The sequence below is a fragment of the Python bivittatus genome, unplaced genomic scaffold (assembly GCF_059951505.1).
Source record: "Python bivittatus isolate LINGU-HERP-01145 unplaced genomic scaffold, Pbiv_v1 ctg000480_np1212, whole genome shotgun sequence".
Taxonomy (NCBI): Eukaryota; Metazoa; Chordata; class Lepidosauria; order Squamata; family Pythonidae; genus Python; species Python bivittatus.
Window position 1 is genome coordinate 14,580,300 of NW_028277075.1, and position 20,093 is coordinate 14,600,392.

The 20,093-nt window shown below is 39.6% G+C and overlaps 1 protein-coding gene and 1 long non-coding RNA gene across 4 annotated transcripts in view; one reads left to right on the forward strand and one right to left on the reverse strand.

Moving 5' to 3' along the window:
- Positions 1–10,612, reverse strand: part of LOC148214920 (uncharacterized) — a 37,039-nt gene extending 26,427 nt beyond the window's left edge. For both annotated transcript variants that reach the window (XR_015796975.1, XR_015796974.1), the window contains exon 1: positions 10,443–10,612. This is a non-coding gene — a long non-coding RNA (uncharacterized LOC148214920). The remainder of the gene's footprint in view (positions 1–10,442) is intronic.
- EGLN3 (egl-9 family hypoxia inducible factor 3) overlaps positions 9,041–20,093 on the forward strand; it is a 37,959-nt gene continuing 26,906 nt past the window's right edge. The window contains exon 1 of one of the 2 annotated variants that reach the window (XM_088145377.1): positions 9,041–9,785. In XM_088145377.1, the coding sequence (XP_088001503.1) occupies positions 9,189–9,785 (597 nt within the window). In that variant the 5' untranslated portion in view covers positions 9,041–9,188. Of the gene's footprint in view, positions 9,786–10,928; positions 11,786–20,093 lie in introns of those variants that run through there. The other variant, XM_007432414.4, reaches the window with a different exon arrangement.

Genomic DNA, 20,093 nt, shown 5'->3' on the forward strand with positions numbered 1-20,093 from the left:
TCTAACCATCTCATCCTCTGCCGTCCTCTTCTCCTTTTGCCTTCAATCTTTCCCAGCATCAAGGTCTTTTCCAAAGAGTCCTCTCTTTGCATTAGGTGACCAAAATATCTGAGCCTGAGCTTCATTATCAATCCTTCCATAATTTTATCAATCTTTGTTATGCCTTTCCCCCACCTGCCTATTTCTCAAAACTAAAATATGATAAATATTTAATTGTTCTTCACAAAGGAGTAATGTGGGGAACAGAACTGGGTACAGCATTCCAATGATAGCTGGGTCTGGTGGGAATTATCCAACAAATGGATCCAACATATTCTTAATATTAATTGTATGTAGTATCTAATTGATTCAGATCAGATTTAAAAACTATGCCATTTTCCTATCCACCAAGTATTGAAACTCCAAGAGACAATAATATTAAGTATTATGGAATATCCCTTTAGGCCTACTTCCTCACTTATACTACAGTTTCATTTTATACACACATTCAGACAAATAAGTATTACAATAAATGGATTTTCTTTTTGGAGCCAATTATGAAAGTAGCATTTTAAATACCTACAAAACATATTATTTTTCAAAGTAACTGCAGCCTGAATGCTGAAAGGTGACATCATCTCGAAAGTCAACAGCCTGTGAACCAAATATTACACACTCTAATGCTGTTTCCAAACTGTTTAAACATTAGGATAAGAACTTGGAGGTTTTTTGTTTTTTTAAAAAATGTAATATTTGCCCAGCAGGAGTTGAAAGCTGCATATGTGTGATACCCATCACGAGTGCATGCTGCTTTTTACTTATGGTAATTACCTAATAACCAATTGATTTCAGTTGCTAATAGGGCAATTTGTTAAGGCTCTTGAGACAAGAAAAGATTAAAGAAAAGGGAATGAGCCCCATGGCTATCCAGAGATCACATTTATGAACAGTAGGGTGGCCAACAGCAGAATTTTCTGAAGTGCAGAAATGATGTCTTTGTTCCAAGCTAGGAATTTTGGTCATACCACAGAGTACTAACTACTACGTGAGAGCATCAGGCTTTTCATTAAGTAGAATCGATGCTGCTTAATTTCAAAACCAACACTCTTGCCATTTAAGCCCAGTGAGTTCCTTTTATGGGATTAGTATGGATAGCCGCTCATATTAATGTCCATAAGTTGATACCCATTTACAACAGATGGGGGAAAATGTACAGTGCAGTGTGCAGACAACGGTCTGAAATCTGGTCTCCATATATCAGAATGAAGGGGTTGCATGCCGAGCTACGGGAACAGACTGCACTGCTTCCAACAGTAGGCATGCCCGTGCATATAACTGGTAATGCCGCCTTGTTTTTAAAAAATGCATGAAAAAATTGGGCAATAAATCAGGCAATAAAAAACGAGCAAGCAAAAGACTGTGTTTGAACCTTTTATTCTTGATCTGTCAGCTTTCTGCTTGTAGATAGTTCTTTTTGTGTGTGTGTGTGTGTGTGTGTGTTCTCAGCTGCCTTTTAATTTTTCTGGGAGCCTAGATTGCATTTATATTTATTTCTATTGCTGTTTTAATTTTAAATTCTGCTCGCCACCCAGAGCTGTTTTGGCAAGGGAAGCAGCCATATAAATTGAAATAAATTAATAAACAAATGGAAGTGTCCAAAACTAAATAGCATCCCTCATTCTACTACCTCTCTCTATTTACCTCCTCTTTAACACCTTAAGTTGCAATCCTATATACAAATCTGGGAATATCTGACTAGATACTTACAGGATTGTTTTAATTGGTTTAAATATAGTTTCATCTAGAAGACAATCTATCTCTTTGCACAAAAGGATGCATGATTCAATGTCAGCCATGATAATACAAACCCTAAGCCTAAATTCAGTGCAGTTGGGCACAGGCTTTCCTGAGGTGATGTCCTCCTGAAGGCATCAACTCGATATGCATTGAATTTCTACTGTCATCAACTCCAATAATCATGGCACAGAATGATGGGAGATATAGTTAATATATCTAGAGGGTATCTAATTGGCTTACAATGTCAATTTAGGACTAGGAGATCTGAGTTCAGATCATCACGCAGCATCAAACCCCGGATGACTTTGGGCTACTAATCAGCATCTTTAACCTTATCTACATAGTTGTTAAGAGACTAAAACGGGGAGGTAAGAATCATGAACACACAAGTAAAGGTAGGATTTTAATGTAAACAATAAGCCATAACTTTGGGGGTGCTTAGATCTATCCACAAAAATACTTCTACCACTTAAAAAACAATATATTTTGTCAATATTGCAACAATCTTGTGACAATAAATTTCACCCTGTCTGAAAGAGTATTTTATGGGCTCTGCAATTGTCCCAAGAGAAAAGGAGAAGCTCCTAACTTTTTATGATGACCTTTTTGCTAGCAGATCTGACTCCATTCTTGAAAAAAGTGTAGAAACCACAGAATTTTTTAACGAACGCTAAAGGAAGTATTTACGACACATTTTTTCCCTTCCCCATAACCTTATGTGTGCAGAGAAGCACGTATTTGAATGGTCACACTGTGTCTTTAATTACTATGATTAAACATGTAACAGATCAATTGTGCACACTAGGATTACGCGGCCAACCATAGACCACTGCAGAATCTGTCATAGGGGGCTCCATCAAACTTTTCAGTATAAAATTGGGATAGCATTACTGTAAGACTTCTGCTGTTTAGGTTAGTATTTACTATGGATTTGGGATACTTTTGTTTGAGCTAGTGCTGCAAAGCACTGACCAACATCTCCAAAAATACTGATCTGTGATTTATATTCTGTATTTTTGGGTTTTTTGTTTAAGTTCAATACCCTTTCTCCATGTGATATGTGGCATCTCCTGCCGAAGTAAGATTTAATCTGCACACAAATTATCACATTGAGCTTATTGAAGTGTTAATAGAACAGCACAAATAAGTTTTTCAATCATTAAACCCATGTGGATATTGTCCAAAACAGGTGAAAAAGCATGCTGACTGAAGATTCCTCAAGATTTTTTTTTTTTACCTTGAAATTTCTGGAAAGGCCCAAGTGTTGGAGGATCTGTTGTCCTCCAGCCACCCAGCACCTAAAAATCAAAAAGCAGCAATGTCTCAGAAAATGCTGAAATAATTCATTTTCCTAGGCTACTCTAATGTACTAGTTTAAGTGTTAAGGCAGGGAGTTTAACTCAATACTTGTGACCTCCAAGCTGCTTTTTTGTAAAAAAAAAAAAAAAAGTAAGAAAACAAAAGAAAAAAAGAAAACAAAAGATCCCTCATGCCCACCCATGCTTAAAAGCCTTGAATGGTTTGGGACCAACATGCTTGCAGGACTACTTCCATTCATGTCAGCTTTCCTGTTTCAAATTGTAGTTTACAATTTGCAACAGAAGACCTTTGTGTTTTCCTGCTGTTCAAAGCAGATAGAGGGGTCTTGTCTACAGTGGGCCTACACACTTCTGGAACATTATACCAACAGGGGCTTGCTAAACACTATTGTTACAGGCTCTTAAGAAAACCCTCAAGAGTAATTAATTTTTTATGATTTTCCATTTTAAATAAAATAAATATTGGGAGATTGGCAAGCTGTTTATGGAAAGGGAAGTAAAGAAAGGGTGTTTGCCATTTCTCTATGTCATTTTCCTGATTTTAATCATCCCCCCCCCCCAGCTATTATTTATTTGGGAAGTGGGTTTCAGGCATGATATAGGCATGTATATTTAAGAAGGAAACAACAGTGATAAAGGCAATGAGAGTGTGAGATCAGCAGAGGACTTACTCAATTTAATTAATAATCACTCTATTTAGTTAACAAAGGAAAACTGGTAATTTAGTCATGGTTTTACCAGTGTAACCTTGTAGATCTTTCTTGATATTTATACACAATGTGACACCTGACTAATGATTGTATTGAGAACAGCTCCATCTCTCTTTTTTTTTTTTGGCCTTATGATCGCTTGCTTGGGGAATTTCAAGTGCACTTCTGGACTTAGCATCTTTTTTTGTATGTGTTAAGAGTAAACAGAGTCACACAGTCCTTACCATCTGCAGTGAGACTAGGACTCATCCCTTGCCTCAGAAGCTGGAAAACTGATGCCTAACAATCCATAGGGCTTACTGCTGGAAATGTGGGTTCCAGAGTAGAGGAATTTTCAGCATATTCCTTTTTCCAGTACCCAAAGAAGGGGTTCTCTTGTCTTTTCTTCGGTGCCAATTACCTGTGTCCTGCATCACCACCACCTCCTCCTCCTTTTTTTTTTTTGAAGGGGGAATGTTTCTCTTGAAATGGGGGATAGGAAAGCTCCAGGTTTGGTTTCAACTGGAGTTGGCAATCCTAGCTTGACAAGCTAGCTTCTTCTTCTTTGATGGGGAATAGTCTTACATTCAGGGCTGTGTCTTTTTCAGGTAAATATAATACTTGCACAACACTGGGATGGATTAAATTTGCAGCCTTCCCACTGCAGTCATTCCAAGGGTAAAAACAGAGCAATGTCCTACGTGTAGAGGAAGTGGTTTCAACACACATTCTTTTCAGTGGGGAAAAAAAGGCACTGGAATGCAGGGGACGTGTGTTAAAACAATGTTCACTGCCTTATATATCTATAACTTCACCCTGAGCATCCCGAAACAGTCCATTCACAGTATCTGAATTGAAAGGTATTTCAGTGGAAAAGCATTTGTCCCATACTTGCTAACCTTGGAATGTTGCTTTAATTGCCAAGACAGTACCTGAGTTAGTATTAGCTAAAATATACTAATACTATACAATCAGGAGGCCCATATAATTTTAGCTTGTTGACTCTTCTAAAAGGTAGCTAGAGAATCTCTCTAATACATAGTTACCTAATTAACATATAACTTAAAATAGTCCTTGTTTAGATTTGTCTTAAGATTTTGATGTTCAAGGCATTATTTAAAGATCAGCAGTCAATTAACATAATATACATCAAATGCCTACATAATGTACATGCTCAGTGCATTATATCTGAAATTATGCTTTTCCTTCAACACAAAATTCAAACACAGAATTTTAAAGAAAAAAAAAAAGAAACCTATGGTACCTAATAATGATATGAAACAACCTTTATTTCTAGTATGTTTTGAGCTCCAGCATGCCATCTAGGATGTTTACAAACAGGCCTTCCATTGGTGAGGTAGGCGAGTTTATATGCCATACCATATATCTAACAGTATTCAGTTCAGTTCCTAAAAAAACGAATGCACAATACGGGGCAGGGGTGGGGGGACTGAACAATAGCATATTTAAAAAGAAACCTAGATCTTAATACAATCAAATGTGATTTATAGCAAATCTCTATGTCTCTTTTCTCAAATTTAAGCACCAGTGCTGGGAGCTGTTCTTCAAGTTGCTACCATAAATCCAGAAGGACAGCAAACCCCTTTAAAGACAAGGAAATATACTTACTGTGTTTCAGTTGCTCAGATTCCAAATTGACACGATTTACATAAAAGACATGATTTATTAATTGTAGAGCTTTCTTATTTAAATGCTGATACTTTTCAAGTCTGGAATATACTACTATAAATAAGAATGCCTGTTTACCAAGGTGTTTTGAGATATGCCTGTTACATGCAGGGCATTAGTTTAAGCAACATTTAGAATAATAGGATCCTGTAATGTAAGCAGGATAGATAATCTGAAAGGTATTTGAAAAGTAATACTGTCAAAGAAAGTCTTTCTAAATATTTGAGCCTTGTGGCTATACTTACAATAAAAAGAAAGACTTATCTTTACAAGATTTTAGACTAAAAATGATGGAAGTAGCAATTCCACTGCAGTGCTACAGCAAAATCTGAAGAGAAGGTGGAAGAACAACTTCTTTAGAGTAATTTCTCAGGTATACTGTAAATTGTGCAGTTAAGAAAAAAAATGAGTGTGCAGTTTGTTCCACACTGGATTCTAATTGGAATACAGAATTGCACTCCGTCTATTCAAGATTGTCCAAAGCACTGTGATTATTCCTTTAGCTATAACGGTTTGTTTGTTTGTTTGTTTGTTTTTTGGTGCCTTTGAGTCAGTGTTGACTCCTGGCAACTACCTGGACAAGTCCCTGCAGTTTTCTTGGCAAGATTTTGGAAGCGCTTTGTCATTGCTTCCCTCCCAGGGCTGAGAGAGTGACTGGCCCAAGGTCACCCAGCTGGCTTTGTGTCCAAGGCAGGACTAGAACTCCCGGTCTCCTAGTTTCTAGCTTGGTGCCTTAACCACTACTCCAAACTGGCTCTCAAGCTTCTGAAGATGGGCAGGAATGTGCAAACAAGAGGAGACACCTACAGTTCCTCCTTCCTATCTCTGGTTCACAAGGCATGGTTATTTTAGAAAAGGGGATTGGGCCCCCAGTGCTGTAATCCACAAAGTGCAAGCAATACTCATCAACTTCCTGGGCAGTGCAGGATGGGTTGGGAATGAAAGAAGCAATGGCCCCTTGTGTTACCTACTTTTTGCTCTCCCTCTGAATGGTGTGTTGGTGGAGACTGGCTTCAGCCAGGCTAATCCTCTACACTCAAAGAGGTCTTGAGCAGCCAAAAGCCATAATTACCCCTTTCTAAGGAATGGCCACTTGCTTCCTCTACATGATTAAGAGAGAGACTATACAAGTGGGTCGAATGGTCCAGACAGAGAAAATAAGTGATCAGTTGATAATCCCAGGCCCAGGGATGATCACTCTAGTCTTAAACCTGCCGCTGAATCTCAGGGCTAACCCTTTCGGTTGCAGGGAATCACCAGGAACCAGCCTTCCTTTCTGTTGTTGCAATTCCCCATCTTTTGCCCTTCTCAGAGTGGGTAAGATCATATCTCAAAATACGACTATTTTCATAGAATATTATGACAACAGAAGGGGCTGTTAAAATCCTGTCCCTTGCAGGCAGGCATCCAACATAGGAATCCAAACTAAAGCATCCCCAGTACTCAGCAGTCCAGCCTTTGCTTAAAGATATCCAGTTGATTTAAGTTACATAAAAGCAGATTCATCTGATGCTTGGCTTCCTGCAAGTTAATTTAATTATTCTGTCTCCTGCCCCCTGGGATGACTGAGATCAGCTCTTGGCTTTCTTTGGTCTTACATATTTTCTAGAAAGCTATCAATGAGGAACACTCCCATGAAAGTACTTTTGTACCGCTCTTAAACCCACACCAATGGTTGGAAACAGCCATTTATGCCATTAAGCCAGTACAGAAATTAAGATTAAAGCATCCCAACAAATGGTTGTCTCGTCCTTGCCTAAACACCAAAAAGGTAATATACTTATTTAAAAAACCCAAAATGGCACAAAAGAGTGAGGTCTGCTGTTGAGACTCAGTTTCAAGATGGCATTTGTAGGTTTCACTGAACATTATCAGACAAAGAAAATTACTTTTGTCTTTTCTGAGGTACAGTATCAGCCCCTTCTTTGTCCCTGAATACCAGGTGAAAGCTAAAGATACTTAGAGCTAGCAAATAAATATGGACTCACCAGGGAACCAGAACCAAGCTCTGAGCACCCAAGCACCCCAAAGCCTCCCATTCACAAAAGCATCCCAATTTACTTCCAAACACATGGTCATGCAGACAGCTGAATCAGCACTTAAGAGACTGTACACCATGGATATTCATTAGGATTTAAAACATCGTAATTGAGCAGCCTTAGCATAAAATGGGACCGAAAAAAGTCTTGCTTGAAGATGGGGGAAAATACAGCATCTGGAACATGCTGCACTGAAAAGCTGGATTTCCCAGAAGTTTTGGAGGTGACATGTCCAGAGGAAGCCCAAGCCAGGATAGCTTGCATGAAAAAGAATAGATTGCTGAAGTCTGCAATAATTCTGAGGTTGAACTTGACAAACTAAGTTAATTCAGAATGGTGCAGTCAGAAGGAGTTCCTGAAAATGAGTCTGAAAAATCTGACACAGCAACAGATTCAGAAGGAACCGCCAACACACTGTCAGACCCAGACCCAGAATTAGTATTAAGATCTCAAAGATCTAATAAAGGAACTCATCTGCCTTTAATCCGTTTTTGCCAGTTTACAGTTTTTAATGTTTGCTGATATTTCAAAAATAAACTCCAAGCTGTATTTTTTTTTTTTTTTTTTTGCTAGCTGAACTGAGTGGCTTGTGTGCTTGCTCTGATCCAGACACAAGGATTGACAGGAGTGTACTGGGTGCAAACTAAACTGGGTAGTTTTGTGTGTGTGTGTGTGTGTGTGTCTGTACGCTTGCACCTTCAAATCAGTTTTGATTCCTGGTGACAGCCTGGACAAGTCCCTGCGGTTTTCTTGGCAAGTTTTTCAGAAGTGGTTTGCCATTGCCTCCTTCTTGGGCTGAGAGAGAATGACTGGCCCAAGGTCACCCAACTGGTTTCACCCTAAGGCCGGACCCGAACTCAGTCTCCCCATTTCTAGCCAGGTGCCTTAATCACTACACTAAACTGGATCTCTCAAACTAGCCATCACCAACAGCAATTTATCTATCTTTATAAACTGGACTGTAATGGAGCCATCAGGTTAACATGCATGCCGAGCTCCTATTATCTCCTAAGGTCTTCCTGAGAATGCGTATTCTTGCCCTTGGTTCCAGCACATTTCTTAAAGAGGGGATTATGAAAAGTATTCACTGCCTAAAACGTCTGTGCTGTTATAGTCCAGCATTACTGCTCCACACTGGCGGGCAGGCACCACGTTTTCATGATCTCCAGCTTGGGAAAAGATGGAGGGGAGTGGGGGCCCGCGGGAATATATTTTTCAAGACAAAGACCGGGTCCACCCAGGTGAACGGAAAGAGATAGCCCCGGCGTGTTTCGACTTTTTTTGGTGATTCACGCCTGTCGTTCCCAACAAGAGGAGGCACGTACCAATCCCAGCCTCCCTTCTCTCCCTGCACGTCCAGCACTACCCGGGAGTTTTTCGTGCGCTTCGTTGGATCTCGCGTGTTCCCAGCCCGTGTCCCCGAGGGATGGCGGGGGAGGAGGCGGCACGAGAGGGAGGGAGGGAGGCGGGGGGAGGGGAAAGTGCCGCTCGCTCCCATTGGTACGTGTGCACGCTCCCGAGCGGCTTGTCCTCTGGTATCCGGTAGTGTGCGGCGAACATGGCATTTCCCGCATGGGGCTCACTGGGGCAGGGCCATACGCAGCAGCAGCGGCGGCGGCATGCCGTCGCCCTGGTAAGGCGATGCCGGCTGCCAGGCGGATCTGACTTGCCTGCAAATGGCCTCGGGCAGGGAAGCAGCCGTGCAGCCTCCGGCCGAGCTCAGTGGAGACTCAGTAGAAAGCATGAGGAAGATTTTCATCGGTCACCCCGAGAGCAGCGAGGATGGTGACCGAGGCGGGCGAAAGGAGCAGCCGGACGGGCCGGCGAGGGGCTCCCCGGGAGCGCTCCTCTCCCCCGGGAACTCGGGGGAGGCGCGGGTGGCCGAGGGCGCGTTGCCCTCCGGCCCTTCGCCCCCTAAGAGGGCGCCCCTCCGAGAGCACCGCCGAGATGCTCAGAGGCTAGTCTTACACTATGTAGTGCCTTGCATGAACGCCTATGGCTTGTGCGTGGTAGACCACTTCCTGGGATCCCGGATAGCCGAGAAAATCTACCAAGAAGTCCTGGCTTTGCACCTGAGTGACAAATTCCAGGACGGAGCCCTGGCGAGTCAGAAACTGGGCAGCAACAAAGCCATCCGCGGGGACAAGATCTTGTGGGTAGAGGGCAGTGAACCAGGATGTGAGAACATAGGCTACCTCCTGAAAAAAATGGATAAGCTCATCATGTACGCAGATGGGAAGCTGGGGCATTACAAAATTAGAGGAAGACACAAGGTTAGTAGTTTCAGTATCGAGGACTTTGTTCTTCACCTACTACCAACAACTTTCCCAAAGTTTCTAATATCGCTGTCACTCGGAGTCTGAACTCTTAGCTGTGCCGTTCTGGTCACTCTTGTATGCTTGTTTGTCTTGGCGTTATTTTTCTTCTAAATATTTAACCCTAATTCGATCGCTTAGTAAAATGCAGGTTTCAGGGTCGAATTCACACAACATAGTACGAGTTACACGTGATTGATTTCCGAACCGGACAAGGAGGGCTACTATCTCAACATTAAGGGCAACTCTTTCTCTCTCTCTCTCTCCTTCTCGCTCGCTCTTTCGGGTACATACGAGTACAGTTCATCAAAAGTACATCTCGAAGGTTTTTAACTAAGATTTCATGATGTTAATTTTTATATGCAGAAAAAATGGTTGGGTGTATTTTGCTTCTTTTTCGATGGCATATATGAGATGCAGGATCCATGAGGTTAAAATCGTAGGAGCGTTTTGAATGCAGCATCTATAATAAGGGCGCTTAAACGCTAAAATACAGCTAATGTCGCATATAAAACAATTGCTGTGCGTCTAAAAGGCTTTGTCTGCAGAAAGTCAGGTGTGGAAAAAGGGGAAGACGCCTTCCAGGGAAAAAATGCTGAGCACTTGTAAACTCACCCCCTCTCGGTTCTGTTCAGTTGCCAAAAGAAACTCCACTATCACTTGCGCGCTTGCACCCTTTCTCTCCCGTTTGTTTACATTGGCCTGTAGTATGTGACCGTACTAGAAGCGTACATGCGAGGGTAGAATTCCTCAATGGCGGAGACCACACCCCCTCGGAGTGTGGGCTTATGGCCTGGCAAGCCGTAAGTCCCGCCTCCTGCAGGCACGCGGCTCTTTCGACTCCCCTCCCCGGCGCGGTAATTCCAGCCGCGGTCTGGGGGCGACAGGGGGGCTGGAAGCGCCGGGCAAAGCCACACCTCGTCTCCTTTTTGATTGGCCGGATTCACGCTCCCTTCGGTTGATGTGTGGGCGCGCGGAGAGATTGTTTCTGGGCCGGGGCTCCACCCACGTGCCGCTCGCTGTAGAAGTTGGGAACACATCCTGCACGTAGCAGACGTATTAATCAGAGAGGGGCCATCTGCTGCCTTGGTAAATAAATGGGAAAGGAGTTTGCCGGACGTGGCTCCCCGAAGGGGGAGTGATCGTATCAGCCAAAGGGGGTGTTCACTTCACACACTGATCTCCTGGCCTCAGAGCAGATAGCAAAGAGCCTCAGCAGTTATCTGTCGGCCAAGGTGTTGCTCTTACAGTAGGTGGAAGACAGCCCCGGGGGGAGTGGTGCAGTCGCCGCTCATTCCATTCTCAAGCCTTGAGTCGCCAGGGGCGGCGAAGAGCTGAGATGGTGACCGCTGGCTGCGCGGAAGACCGAGTGTTACTTCAGCAAAACTTTTGAGCGCTCCGCTTCATTGCTAGCCTGACACAGATCAACTCTGCTTGATCGCGGTTCTGGTTCGACATCCAAGAGTTAGACATGCCGGGGCGCGCGGCCGATTCGTTTTGTTAGAATAACCGAGGCCAAGCAGCCCGCGCTCTCGCGCCAATCTAGGGCTTGATTGCTTTTTTGACATTATTCAGGGGTGAGAATTAATCGCATTACTGAAATGCCATTGGGCGATATTATGAGATTAGACCTAGAGAAAATTGCCCTGGACTACATTGTACCGTGTTTGCACGATATTGGCTTTTGCTACCTGGACAATTTCTTGGGTGAGCTCATAGGGGACTGCGTCTTGGAATGTGTAAAACAAATGCATTATAGCGGGGAGCTGCAGGATGGTCAACTGGCCGGTCAGCGCCAAGGCATCTCCAAGAGACACTTGCGGGGAGACCAGATAAAGTGGATCGCAGGCACTGAGGAAGGATGTGAGGCCATCAACTTTCTCTTGTCACTGATAGATAGACTGGTGATGTTCTGTGGAAGTAGATTGGGTAAATACTATGTCAAGGAAAGGTCCAAGGTAAGAGCTTTAAAAATGAGACCTTGAATGTTTGTCTTCAGGGTGTTACTCCAGTCATTTCACTATTGCTCCTGGAATTAATTGGTGATCTTAAAGTGCAACATACAGGGCCATTTCAGTCTTTTTCTCTCTCTCCTTTTAAAACCTGGATCCTAAACTTTGTCATATAAATAAGATCCATTGTGATGTCCAAGTCAGTATTCTTGGGAGCTTAACAACTTTGTATAGTTAAATAGTGCATACCCTTATGAATGAATGTGTAATTTGTAAAAGTTAAATTTAGTAAGATTATACCAGTGTGAATGACAAATCTGTCCATGTGCAGAGTATTTCTATTGTTTTTTTTAAAGTAGTTCTTTAATCAGAATTGTAATAACAGCTCTGATAAATTGGTAGAAGTTTGCTGGTGCTACTTGAGAGGAACCTTTGTTAAAAGTTTGCAAAGGTCTGTTGCATCATTTGATTTAAAGTAAGCTTGAAGTTGGATTATTGTGCTCAAATGTCAAGTGCTTATCAAGTTACTTTTAGCTTGTCTTTAGGAATTAACTTTATTACCTTTCTAATGTATGTACATATGTTCCAGCATAGGCCACTGCGCAACTGAAGAAATAAACAAAATCCATAGTAATTAATAAATTAATTGGTGCTGCAGAATGTTTGTGTACATGCATCAATTCCTTCTGGTGTTTGAAGTTTGCATTGGTGTAAGTGCTATGTCACTTGAAATCTTTATTATCTGTTGGTTTCTTCCAACCTGAACCTATAGGTATTTATTCAGAATAAGTACCGCTTGCTAAGCATGCTTAAGATTACTGCCCTAGAATGCTCAGAGATGCTTAGAAAGGATACTACTACTACTACTACTAATAATAATATATTAAACTTAATAGAGTTATTAAACTGATGTGACAGAAAGGCCTGCCATAGTAGCCATACTGATATCCTTTTCCTTTATATCATAAAGGAAATATCAAACTTCATTGAAAGCACCAAGTAAAGAATTTTTCAAAGCTATTTGAAATTTCTGTCATTGAAGAAGTAGAACAATAAATTGTGTCACTTAGATGTTTGAACGTCTAGATGAAATCGTATCTAACTGAGAAGTTATGAGCCTGTCTATTATTTCTGCTAGTGACTGAATGAACAATAGTTTCTAGAGCTCTTCTGATGGCGATTTAGTCTACAGAATAAAAAATTAAACTATTTTTAAAGCTTGATTATTTAGGTTACTTGATTATTTAGGGTCACAGGTGGAACTGTAGATCAGAGTTTCAACTAGCCATTTTTCTTTTTCCCCTTTTTCTACCTGACAATCAGCATTCTGCAGTGACAAGTGTAAGCACACTTATAGAATAGATCCCACTGAATTCAGTGGGAAAGGTGCTTAAAAGCATTCAGCACAGGAGGTGGAAAATCAGTGTCCAGTGGTCCAGTGTATTATTACTACAGTGTGAAGGTTTCCTAACCAACCAAAAGAAAAGTCTGCCTGCATATAGTTGTGTCCCACAGAACACTTTGGGAAAGCTACTTGCCTTGAAAAAATGGTTAAGCTCAGGGTTGAATGAGTGTCTGGAAAGCCAAGTTCTAGTCATTTGGTTTTCGGTTTAATTGATTTGGTTATTTGCAATAATTCATCCACCTGCCTCAACACATTGCTGGACAGATGTTTCAGTGAATCTCCATTCTTTTAAAGGTGCTGTCTCACACATACACACTTGCCTGAGATCACAGTGTTTAAATTGGTGGAACATGGAAAATATTATTATTATTATTATATTAAATTTGTATGCTGTCCAAATGACAAGGTGCAAACAAAAATGTACAAAGCTCATCCACCCGCCACAATATTGTAATATATAATACAGATAAGATCCTCAGTTTCATGTTCTTCCAACCAGTTTCACAATTAAATGTTGTTACAGTATATAGCTGATCTTTGCCTTGTAAGAGCTAAACATTGATGTTCCATGATAGTAAACTCAAACTTCATCAGTCTAATTGACCTAATTATAGCCTAAGGACAGTTTCAGTGCAGAGCTTGTCATGCTGGCTAGCCCTAAAAATGGAAGGGAAGAGGACGTCATCCATGATGCAAAGAGTGCGCATCACCACAGGGTGTTCCTGATTTCCTTAGCATGCTTAAGAGATGGCATAGTCATGTCCTCAGGCCACAGTGTGGTGCAGCTTCTGTCATCTGGTGCCTTCTAGATGTGTTGGGATGACAGCTAGAATTCTCAGGCAGGATGGTAAAATACTAAATAGAATCTTGACTATAAAATGTTAGGGTTATGACTTCATTCATTTTAATCCAAGAACTTTTTAATGAACGTTTGAAGGGCATCTCTAAGTTTTGCTTAAACACACACACATATGTGAAAGCTTTTCCTAGGGAGTAGAATCAAATATACATTGCAACCAAGGGTAGTTGTATATTTGTATTAGAAGTTTATTATATTTGTACTAGAAATACTTAGTTGCAAAAATTTTGCAAGTTTAAAATTATTGTTTTAGATGGGCTGTGATCTTGGGAACAAGTCTCTTGGTACTCAATAAGATTTAATTCCAACTAGATATGCTTAAGATTGCACAGTTATAAATCAAGCTGGAGTGTTTATGTAAAACCAGTAATAATTATGGTAATGTCTGCCACTCCAGAAAATCAAGTATAAGCAAGTATAATGTTGGTTACTAACAATTATAGATAGAAGGCATAAGCCTCAAGTTGTTCTAAAGAACTAAATAGTACTGTAGTTCAGGATTATGCAATGTCTGTTACAGTGGGAAATCCCTTAAGCAGACTAAGGTAAAATTTTATACAGACACGGAAGTTAACATTTCCTGATAAAGTAAAAAAAAAAATAATTATGACATAATAATCCTAACATCGGTTAATCTTAAATTTATAGTTAATTGTTTTTACCTACTGGCTTTAAAAAAATGCTGGGCAGGCATATTTATTTCTTTATTGCATTTACATCACAGTCAAAAGTGAAACTTAGCAGTTCAGGTGCTTTTGGTTAGTTCTACCTTGGCGTTAACTTGAAATAATGCTGGCATATTAACAAGTCCTAGGACAAGATTAAAGACTGCCTGCCTGACTTTGTAAAGAAAACTAATCATACTGTAGAAAGCTGCACAGTGTTTTGATAAAGATGCTTGGGAGTGCACAAGGGTGCAAATGCAGCACCTTTTTGCTTCTAATCTGAAGAATTGCCAAATTCAAATGTCATATGTTTATCTTGCATTGATATGATTCCGTTGCTGTTGCCAAGTCAGAGGAAAAGTAATATGTATGAATAAGGTTTGATGCAAGCAAGATTTTAAGACAACTGGGTCCCACTGAATCAAATGAACGTAAGGTTGTCACAATTCTCATCTTGATTTCAGTATGTCAAAGTGTGGATAACTCATTTGGGATCCAATTCATAATGCCTGTTTCTCCCCATTGGCAGCTATACGTATCTTAATTAAGAAATCACTACGACTCTATGTTCAGTCTCATAGAACTGTCCGCTTCAGAAGTGTAAATGTATTTCTCTTCTGGACTTAAATCTTAGCAGCAGCATGAGCAAGATTTGTTATTGCATTGTTGAAGACTAATGCTTTTGGAACTATAATTGTTTATTATAGATTAAAAAAGAGTTTGATATTTGGAAAGCAGCATTGCAATTAGGTTACAGTAGAAGATCTGATGGAAACTGACATCCTGGAGAAATATGCACAGTTGGTCTTTCTTTTTCTTCTAACCAAGTACACATGTTCTGACATAATGGTTGGGCTGAAATCTGTTCTTCTGGAAGACTGCCAGATTGCCTGGTGTTCATCAGACTGGGCCCAAATCACTAGAATTGTAAATACAACACACAGATCATTTTATGATATCAGATGGAGGAATTCAGCTTTGGCAGAGATCCTGGAGCAATTGCCATGGCTCTTTGTCAAAACTGATGTTTATATCCATATTTGTCAAGCAAGATTAGTTGAGATTATTTTCAGGTATAGGGTTTTGAGTGGTTTTATTTTTTGCTTCTTGTTTTGCCTTTTTAGCAAAAATAAGGTGTTACAATTTTGCAGTTTGATGTAGTTTTATTTTCCCTGCTTAGGCTATGTTTTCTGTTTTCTTTATGGAACAGCTTTTCATCTTATATTTTTAACAGCATTTTAAAAAAGTGAAATAGAGCTTAGGTGATTTATTTATTTCATTGTATCTATCTATCATGTATTCTCAATGTATTCCCAGCAGTTATATTTTAAAGATCACAGGACTATTATATTTAATAATTAAAACATCAGTTTATTACTGAAAGTTTCCAAGATTATGAAAGGTTGATAATAAAACTAATTAGAATGATAAGTTTCCACATTGAATGTGGGGGCATACTTCGATGAAATATTTTCTCTCATCTTAACCAGTTCTCTAATCCAACTTGGTTTAAGCACTGTGAACAAGGAGACCTAGCTGTAGAATCCTGAAGAAAAATAACACAGTTTTGAAAATGTTTGCTTCCAATCATGTGTCAGATTGGAAAAAAAGTTCAGACTGAAAAAACAACATCCTATTCTGTTAAAAACTTTATGCAAAAGTTAGGAAATTTAATTTGGATTCAGGAAGATCTATATAATGGTGTAATTTTTCAACTGCTCTTTTATATACATTACAGAGTAACATAACTAAAAATAAGTTTGTGCCTTGTGAAAATTGCATTCTTAATTTGGACAATAGAGAAAATACTTTGAAAACACAAAGAGAAATATAGGTATGGTTAATAAGAAAATATGGGTACATTCACAAATGTGTATCAAAGCTTTGTTTTTGCAAATGGTGGGCTGAAGGATTAAACAACAGGACTCACAAAAAATATAATTTTGAGGCAGGACTTAGAGAAAGAAAAGTCCCATGTTGATGTTCTAGGAGGGAGTTTTAGGCATAAATATAAAGTTTATGTTGTGAAAGACAGAGGTTTAAAACTGTAAGGATCTGTACAATGACAATTGCTATAGAAATTATTGATCAATATAGATCAGCAGTGCCAGAAATCTTGGTGTTAACCATGATGGAGTACACATATCTGAGAGGGTGAATCTGCTGTCTGGGGAATAGAAGAATCTCTGTTATGAAGACTGATAACCCAGCTTTGTGGATGTCATTTCAGGAGAACTAATTGTTTAACAAACCCAAATTCTAGGTGTTTCTCATCTTTCAGCCCTATAAATGATCCTTTATCTGTTATGCCACTTAAATGCCCTTGTGGGTTTTATCTGGATTCTTAAGAGTATGCCATGCTTTTTGTTTTCTTGGAGTCAAAATAAAGCAGAAGGTTAGTTTTTAATCAGATTGTAAATCAGTATTGCCCCTGATTATTATTCTGCTCTTATTCTTGTAAAAAGGAACCAAAATTCTTGATTCTGTAAGCAACCTTTCCTGTGAATTCAGTAGAAGCTATGCTTTTTGCTCTTGGGGTCTGTAAATTATATTTTAAAATACAGAAATAGAAAAAAATAATGGGCTCTTGAATATTAGTTTGAACAGAATTTCAGAATATCCAGGTGAATCCATGTATAAGAATGTACTTACATGTTACCCAAGCAAACAAAAATTTGTTTGCTGGGGAAATGTGAATACAGCGGTATATTTCCTGAACTGAGTGCCTCATAAATGCAATATGTTGTGACTACACAGAATGGTGGAAAATTTTGCAAGTTTTAGTCTCGCAACATCTGGAGGGCACCAGATTAGAGAAGGTGATTTCAAACTGTTGAAATGGTTTTTTGTGTGTGTGTGTGTGTATGTGTGTATGAGAGAGAGAGAGAGAGGTATATATATTCTGTATCATTTTGGTTGGTTTTAAAAAAGCTAATAAGCCTACTGTGGAGATTAAAACAGTGACATCCAACATCAAATACTTTTAAAAGAAAAGGGGAAAATGGTTAGAAACCGTCAAAACTTTGAAACGTCTTTTTGAAATCTTGATGAACCATTCTTTTATTTTGTATATTTTATTTTATTTTATTTTATTTTATTTTATTTTATTCCTCTGAGCTTTAAATTCTCTAAACCCAAACAAACCATTTTACAGTTTAGTATTGTGTGAACCTGCACAGTGCATAGAACAGCCTCCTCTGGCCTGATACCCTTCTGGTGTCTGATACTGCAGTGCCTAGAATTCCTCATCAATGTGCTGCACTCTTGATAACTGGGAATTCTGGGAGTTGTAGTCCCAATGCATCTGAAGGACATGGACTTCTAACATGGTCTTGATTGCTAACAAAATATGTAGAAATGGCATACTGGTTTCATTCCGGAAATTAATTATGCAACCAATAGATTAAAATGTACGAATGATGAAAAGTTAATCAATTAGTTTGGAAATAGCCCTACATGTATGCAATTAGTGTATTTGAATAGAATTATACTTGATATTACAAATGCAAGAAAACTGCTCAATCTTCAAAACATTTTTTACAGCAGTTGTGATTTTTATCTTACATTATCTGTAATAAAATGTTGCAGTGTTCCTGTAGTGTTCTCCTCCACAAGACTCCATTCCACTCCACATTTTCCCTGGGCTGCTTTGGGGTTTTCCTTCCCCCATTCCCAGGGATTTGTTTTCCAGTGATTTTTTGCACTTCGATAAATGTTGGGATTCCGTCTAAATCTGCAGTTTCAATCCACCAGCTATTCAAACCACCAGAAATTCCTTTTGGGTATTAAAACCAACTCTGTGTCCCATTCCCATGGGAATGGTTTCATGTCATATAAGTGAGCCCTTGATCATACCCTGCCTATCTTTTGTCTTCAGTCTTTGCTTCCCAGATAGCGCATGGCGTCTGGTCTCTAGCCACCACCTTCAGTACACAGAGCTTGTGCCTAGTACCTTTTGACTCATGTGGATGTCTGCACTAAGATGAAAAAATAAAAAAAGATTATTCAGAAAAAGTCCTATTGAATTCAGAAAAACTTACATCCAACTAAATATGCATAGGATTAGTATCATTTTTGAGATAATGGAATTCATGAGAAGCATCCATATAATTGGGTTTATTTATATTAAACTGGATTGGAAGAAATTCTGTCAGTGTGTCATTTCCTTCAGAAGTCATTTCTCTTCATTCCTCAAAAGAAACTATGTAGGATATACAAGCTGGAAGCTGTATACCTTATCTGGGGTATAGTCATATTAAGCATAGTGAACTTTTCATAATAAGCCATGTTTTGCTTAACTATGGTTATTGGATATTTTGCTGGGTATGCACAATATGCAAAATGAAGCAAACTATGTTTACAGCTTAGTGCAATTTGTAAACCAAGACAGATATAACATCAAGCCATAGTTTGCCAATGGTCTGGGTTCATATACTGTATTCCTCTGAGCCTTAAATTCTCTAAACCCAAAGAAACCATTTTATGGTTTAGTGTTGTGTGAACCTGCACAGTGCATAGAACAGCCTTCTCTTGCCTGATGCCTTTCTGGTGTCTGATACTGCAGTGCCTAGAATTCCTCATCAGTGTGCTGCAGAATTCTGGGAGTTGTAGTCCCAATACATCTGGAGGACATCAGAGCTAGATGGACATTGGTTGTCTAAGCATTGGATAATCTACTTCTGCTTACCTGTTTTAATATAATTCTTTTCACCCCCCAGAAATGCTTTCAAAATGAATAATGCATGAAAAATATCCCTAATGAATGGAAAGACATGGATGTTCATTATGCTGATTGATGTGAACAAGTGTGTCTGCTGAAAGGCAAACCTGTTTGGTTAGAAAAGGAATTCCAGGTGTCTAATTGAGTTTACAATTTTCATTGGTATCTTTATTTCCTTCTTGAATCAGCTGCTTCAGTAAATGTCATTCTTCCTTCATAAGCTTATGGGCATAAGTAAATGAAAAAATCTGGAATGTGCTAAGGGGCAACAGTTTATGCAGAGATCTTTCATCCAGGGTCAGACAGCAATTAATTGTGTCTTAGTAGCAAGTGAAAATTAATAATTCTGTTGTTTTACATTCTGGTTTTGCAGCCAGAGTTGTTTCAGGTACATATACTGTTGGCAGCTTGAATAAAAGAGTGGAATAACTTTCCATCTCTCTACACAGATGTCCTTAGGTTTCTTCCCTACCACATACCTTTGTTGGGCATCTTGATTAAATATTAACAGTTGTATGTGTGCGTATGTAGGTGTTAAAAGCAGTCAGCTAACTGTCATCTGGTTACAATCTAGCAGTAATCCCTGGTTTCCATGTTTGAGTGACCCATGAAGATCCCACTTACAATTCAAGATACTGTACAGTTGAATGGGGTGTGAAAAAAAT